Genomic DNA, 6,393 nt, shown 5'->3' on the forward strand with positions numbered 1-6,393 from the left:
GCATCGACCTCATGTTGAAGGACATTGGGAAGATCAGCATGTAAAAGGACACAGTGGAGAAGGCTAGACAGGTAACAAATTTCATTTACAATCATAACATTGTTCTGGACATGATAAGGTGAACAGATACAGGTGAGTTGGTGCAACCCAATTTAACAAGACTTTCGACGACATTCGTCATCCTAAGTAGTATGTAGGAAAAGAAGTCGGGCATGAGATCTATGTTCACATCCAAGGAGTGACTTGATTGGGTTGAATCCAGGTAGAAGAGGGAACTTCTTCAATAAAAGAACATGTGTGAGTGGGAGGGGATTGAATCATTCATTCATCGAATATGTCTTCTTCCGTGATCCGTTTCATGTCAACTATAATTAGTTATCAAAAGGCCTACTTTACAAAGGGAACATCATTTCCTGGGAACCAAAAGGTTCCCAATAACCAGCCGCATCGGCCAGCTTCATCACCATCGGTTCCCGCAACCAACACATCTGCCCATGTGCCCTTCAAGCACAGAAAGGCACAGGCCTGGTCCATAAATCCACATCTCCTACTTCATGGCCAACATTTCGCTATCCGCTCGTTCCTACGGGAAGCACGAAGAGCTAAGCCACTAATGTCGTGGCGAAGGTTATACCTCAGAAAGTCAGCGAAGCCTTTCCTATTTAGCGTGGTTTCGTATGTGTGATCTCCTTTCAATTAAGCGAGAACTTCTAAGGCAGGCCTTCATTCACAGCTTCAAAAAGAGCAAAAGGGAAAGATAGATAGAGAGAAGGTTACAAAAGTGCTTCTAGATCTCATGGAATAAGGCAGAATTTAGAACAACACTTTCCTATTACAAAAAATAAAAATTTAGGAGATGATGACTAAGCTGAAATTCTATTTTGAAGAGCAAGCTAGAGAAAAGAAGCGTTGAAATAATACCTTGAATCCAAATATCATCTACTGAAAAAGGGGGCCCTCTTGATCACCTGAAGGGATTTTTAAGCATAATTGGCAGAATTTTGATCGTGAGGATTGAGCTGCCAAAAGAGATTTGAAAAGCAACTTCAATTTTATGGGCTGGAAGATTTTTGTTGTCCATAGAAAACAAAAAGAAAAAATGAGTATTCTAAAGCCAAATGCTCTTGGATGGGCAGTTAAATAAGGAGAGAAAGAATCTTTTCTCCTTCATATTGAATGTAATCTATCACTTTAAGGTCATAAGAACCTTGTGAATTGATATTAATTATGGCATGCATCTCAGAGGAGAGTGGCACGGCCAAACATCGTCCCAGAAGCGAATCAGCTTACCATTGCCCAACCAAAGTGACGCTCATGTTCTGCCTGAAAGTGTCTCAGTACCAACTAATACTTTCTAGATAAAGGATATTTAAGAGGTGGGTTGGTCAATCAATTTTTGCCATTGGAGAGGTACTTAGCAGCCAAATATGAGCACCATGGCTTTTTCTTTTCTTTTGGAAATCTCTATAGCCAATTCATAAGAAGTATGGTTGAAGTCCACCTCCTTCGTTAAGGTGATTGAATAAATCGAGACCATAAAAAAAGTTTTATTGGATGGGATGTTAGTAAGGATGAACATGACGAGGTCTTATTACAAGACTCAATGTTTTTTTACGAAAATTGGAATTCAAACATATCTATCTCAATCTTGTGGCAATTTCCTCTTCAAATCATATCAAGATGAACTTTGAAGGAGTAGGGAAGGCTACTCTGGGAATTTGGATTATGGTGGGGTCATAAGAGATGGCAATGGTGCTGTCATGTGGAATTTTTCTGGTCTCCTCCAGGGGTCAAAGATGCAACCTTTGCAGAAGATTTCATACATGCATGACCATAGTTTTGTCCAAACTATTGAATCTTTTCAAGTCATCAAAAAAAAAAAATGTTTTAACATGATTTATGGGTGAATGGTAATGATCAAGAACCTTGGTGCCTATGCTTTATCTTGATAAGACATTTCTCAATATTTTGAAAGTTCTTCTGAATGTGAAGAAGGAAGCGACTCATTTAGCTGACCATCAAGCTAACTTGGGTGTTAGGCTGCAGTCTTCTTGTCAGTGGATGGGAGGTCTTCCATTCCAAAAGAGATTGTAATTTCAATCTTTCCCCCACTTCACATCTCTGTAGGACTAGTTCCCTCTTTTTATCAGAACTTATAAATAGGCATTTTCAAAATTCGGTTTAAGGTCCCACCTTACCTTTCAAAAAAAAAACTAGCCAGGAGCTCTCACAAATCGTTTTTTAGTACCAAGGATAAAAGCTAGCTGAATAAACAAGACAGGGATCACCCACTCGGCAATGCTACCTTGGGGAGGAGACAAAAGACTTTCATTTAATGTTTTGATTAAAACTCCAATTCGAAAGCTTTATCTATATACGAACAAGATAACTATGGAAGAGTTGGAGAACATTGTTCTAACTCATAGTTCTAAGATTACTAGCATGAATGAGCGAGCTTCAACACCACCTAGACTCAACATCATAGACAGACTTACACTGACCTCAATAGACCTCAACATAAAAGGAGGAGCATGGTTTGTCTATTTGAAAGCATTGGCTTAACTCACTCCCTAACCTCCCGTCATACTGCCAAGGACACACAATGATAACTGCCTGGCAAGGGCAACGGAGGTTTGATAAGAAAGAGTTTGGAAGTATCCCGCTTTGTTAACAAAGATTGAGTTTGGAGTCGGGGCAGCATGGATACGAGACTATTGAAGTCAAGTTTGGAATCATTGTGGTTTTCTATCTACAGATTACCGCTTTGTGGGGTTCAAATCACCAAGGCCTTTCAGCAATTCGACGCACCCCCCTAAGCGTCACGCTTCACCTACTTGACCTCAAAGAGAATAGAATGAGTACGCCTAGACGGAATAAATTGCTCTATAGGATAGCAGGCGTCTAGGTTAGTGCGATTTGGCTAGCTGAATCGCCCAGCGAACAAATCACCTCCTTGCTGTCAAAAAAAAAAAGAAAAGCGCATTCGCGCATCTTCGATCCTGCAAAGCAATTTTTAGGAATTTATATATCAACCAGGTCAATTGATGCCAACATCACCACTACAAAAAATAATGATTACATAATCATTTTTCCGTGAAACAAAGCCTTTCAAAGGAGAGAAAGCGGAGTTGTTCTTTCACAATAACTAGTGTTAGCAAGAAGGGTGAGGGAAGAAGGGGAGCTTTCTTCTTCTTTAGAAAGTGCCCTTAAAAATGCATGAAAAGTGGCAAGGAATGAATGGCAATTGCTAGAGCAGTAAAGACAAGGGACGTGGGATAATGGTAGGAATTGCTCTTAGGAAAGACTAAGCATTCGAGACACCAGTTGAAGATAGATTTGCCCGTGCTACAGCCGGGAATGGGGGAAGGCATAAAAGAATGTCCTTCCTTCTTTTGAGATAGATGTTATGGAGCCCTTTCCCAAAGAATCTTTCAGGAATGAGGAATCAGCAATATATGTACCTGAAGACCTAGTCTAATGCTCTGAAAGCCCTTACGGCTCGTTCTGAGTTCCGAGATCAGATTTAGAGTTCAGACCATGAGAAATCCACTCTTTTACCCATGAGGGAATGTGGCACGGTGGTAAAAGGTCCCTCCTTTCTCCTTTCCCTATAGAAAATGAATAGTTGAGGCTCCGAAGGAGTAGGGAAGCACTCAAATTACTTTTCATAAAGGTTAGACCTAGCCCCGAGTCCCAACCTTGCATCGAAATGCTTCTTTCTAGGCAAGGCTGAGTTATTCAAGCGAGTTGGTTGGTTCTACTCCATAAGTTCAAAGGCGAATTGAATAATGCCTTAATTCACTATTATTCATGCATCTACCGTTCACCAACCACTTTGTTCATCAAGGTGGTGCCGGGCATGCCCCAAAGCCTCGGCCCTTGCCCCCAAGACAAGAAAGATGCTTGGCGTTGTACATTCACCGATGGTTTGAATAGGCGAGACAACGCATCTTGACTTGATTATGCGGAACTACAAAGAAAGGGTGTGGACTCTTTGAGTGCCTCCCCCTAAGTTTGAGGGTGGTAGTATGACGGAATTGGTACCTCATTGAGCTGCGGTAAGTTTTGTTTTGCCTCTCTACACTTTGCCCTCTAGTTATGGCCCCAAAGCGCTATTAGCTAGTCAGGGGGCGTTAGCAAGGCACTTTTCGAGTTTTATTTACACTGGAATCTGCTAGCCCATATCAATAGAAAGCAAGGGGCTAAGGGTAGGCTCAAGACTAGCGCGATATACGCACCTTTGACGTGAGAAATCAGCTTACTTGGGTTTCGGGGAAAGGAGGGGTTAGAGTATTCCGCCCTTTTTAGGAATGAATCCCTTATTGTCCTCGAACGCATGTCTTGATCCAATGCCGAGATGATTGGCAATGAAAGATCAAGCTGTCGAAGAGCGCAATCACCTAAAGCGGTGATAGATCTTTATTTCTAAACTATGGGGCTTTGAAAGGAATTCGAAGACACTACCTTCAAGCATAAGAAGGGAGAACTTGCTCTCTTGTGATTGAAAAGTCATTTCAGTTTTCATATTCTTACGTCATGGATGTCTCTTCACGATAATTGTGTTGTATTGTATTAGGGGAGGCAGTGAAAGCCCTATATATTGAATTTGATATAAAGATAAATAGATAGATGGTCAAGGTTTATTCTATATCGGCCGGGTGGAGTTGGATTGCATGTCTTGTGTGACTCTCCTCTCGAGGTCCCAATTAGGTTTCCTCTTTTCCAATCAACCAAAAGTCTTTTTTTTTTTTTTTTTTTTTTTTTTTTAGTGTGTAGAACTTCAATGCAATTTGCCACTTGAGCCAAAAATGAGTGGCTTGTACTGGTTTTTCTATAGGGAAAGTAGTTTCTCTCTGAAACTAAAACTAGATGGTGAATCAAAGTTTCGCTTTTTTAGTCGAATCATATTTTTAGATGTTGGAATTTATTTAGGAAAAGGCCTTTCCTTATAGTAGCATGGACTATTTCAAGTAAGCCAATTTTGATTGAGTTAGGACTGAAAAACAAAATGGAGTTCCATGTTCTAGAAATAGCGGCTGCTAGTTACAATGGATCGGGTCCAAGGCTCTGTAACTAAGAGTGTCTTTGACATATCCATCTTATATATGGTTTGTTAAATTAAAGACTTAGGGGCCCACCATAATATCTTGTATAGGATCTACTTAAGGATCCAATTGTTGGTACTTAGCACCTTGGGTCCAGAAAATTACATTGATCATTTTCTCGATTTCGATTCAATCTAATTCCATCATATGTGGGGCCACGAGACAAAATTGGCTTTCGACTCATTAATGATTTAGAATTCATTTCCATTTCATATTGTCATTCAATTACCTTTGAATTCATTGATAAATCAAGTATGTCGATGTCCTCATACTAAGAATTGAGGGGTACCACTACCCGTGTTAAGCCCGTAATCATCATATCCAAGATCATACTTTTAAAATTAACTTCTTTATTTAGGGTATACGGTGTTCCCCTTGCTGGTTGATAGTCATTGACTCTGGTTCATTGGGGAAACAACTTAATGTCACATTGGACCCTATTATGGATGCAAGTAAGAGGCTCCAGCAGGGGCTGAGAAAATGGCGTAGGTTGACAAGATTCTGCGGGAACCTCGACAAGAGCGGAGGAAGGCCAAGGAGGTTAGGATCGGGGGAGAATCGACTCGAGAGGTTGGCGGGGGCCGAGTCATCTCATCTTCCAGCACTAAAAACAATTTGAATCAGCCCTGGGCAGAGGCTACCAACAAGGCATCGCTCCAGGAGCAACAACGAGGCTTCCCACTAGGGGAGGCAGAAGGTGATCGGTGGAGGAAGCCTCGGTGGGTGCTTGTTAAAAGGAACAGAGGATTTACCAAAACCGGCGAGGAAGGATCTTTAACGGGGAGATGGCAAGCATTTTACATGATAGGCAATGAGGGGTTTCCATTTGTATCACACTCTTGGATGAAAGCTTCTATCTCGGTTCCTCAAATATGGAGATTGAAGAGGGGAGGGACATCTCCAGAAATTTCCACGCAAATGAGAGCCGCTCTTCCTTCATTGCGATCACATTGGAGGAGATAGGAGTACCAACGCAGATCCGCGATGCTCACACACCAATAGTGAGAGGGGAGCCCTAGAGACCCATAAAGGGAGAGAGGAGTGGTCCTCTGGGGGAGCTGAAGCTGGAGGTCCCATTGACGCCAAAAAAGAGGACGTTTACCAATCAGCCAAGGACCACCTTCAAGAGCACAAAGCTTGTCTTCAAGCTAAAAAACTTGAAGAGGAAAAAGCTTTTATTCAGCAAGAAAATTTCCAGAGTGCCAGAGGACTTCCACTGTTTAGAGAAAGAGGCTTGGACAACCTAGAAGGGAAGACCTTAATCCAAGGAAATGTCACCAAACAATAC

At 41.5% G+C, this 6,393-nt stretch overlaps 1 protein-coding gene across 1 annotated transcript in view; it reads right to left on the reverse strand.

Annotated features, from left to right (window-relative positions):
* Positions 1-387: 387 nt before the first annotated feature.
* The window catches only part of LOC149005031 (uncharacterized), a 35,537-nt gene continuing 29,531 nt past the window's right edge, over positions 388-6,393 (reverse strand). The window contains exon 2 of the mRNA XM_089135780.1: positions 388-501. Coding sequence (XP_088991906.1) covers positions 388-501 — 114 coding nt within the window. The remainder of the gene's footprint in view (positions 502-6,393) is intronic.

Source organism: Hakea prostrata, chromosome 9, assembly GCF_041222555.1.
Source record: "Hakea prostrata isolate BN-2017 chromosome 9, UWA_Hpros_2, whole genome shotgun sequence".
NCBI lineage: Eukaryota > Viridiplantae > Streptophyta > Magnoliopsida > Proteales > Proteaceae > Hakea > Hakea prostrata.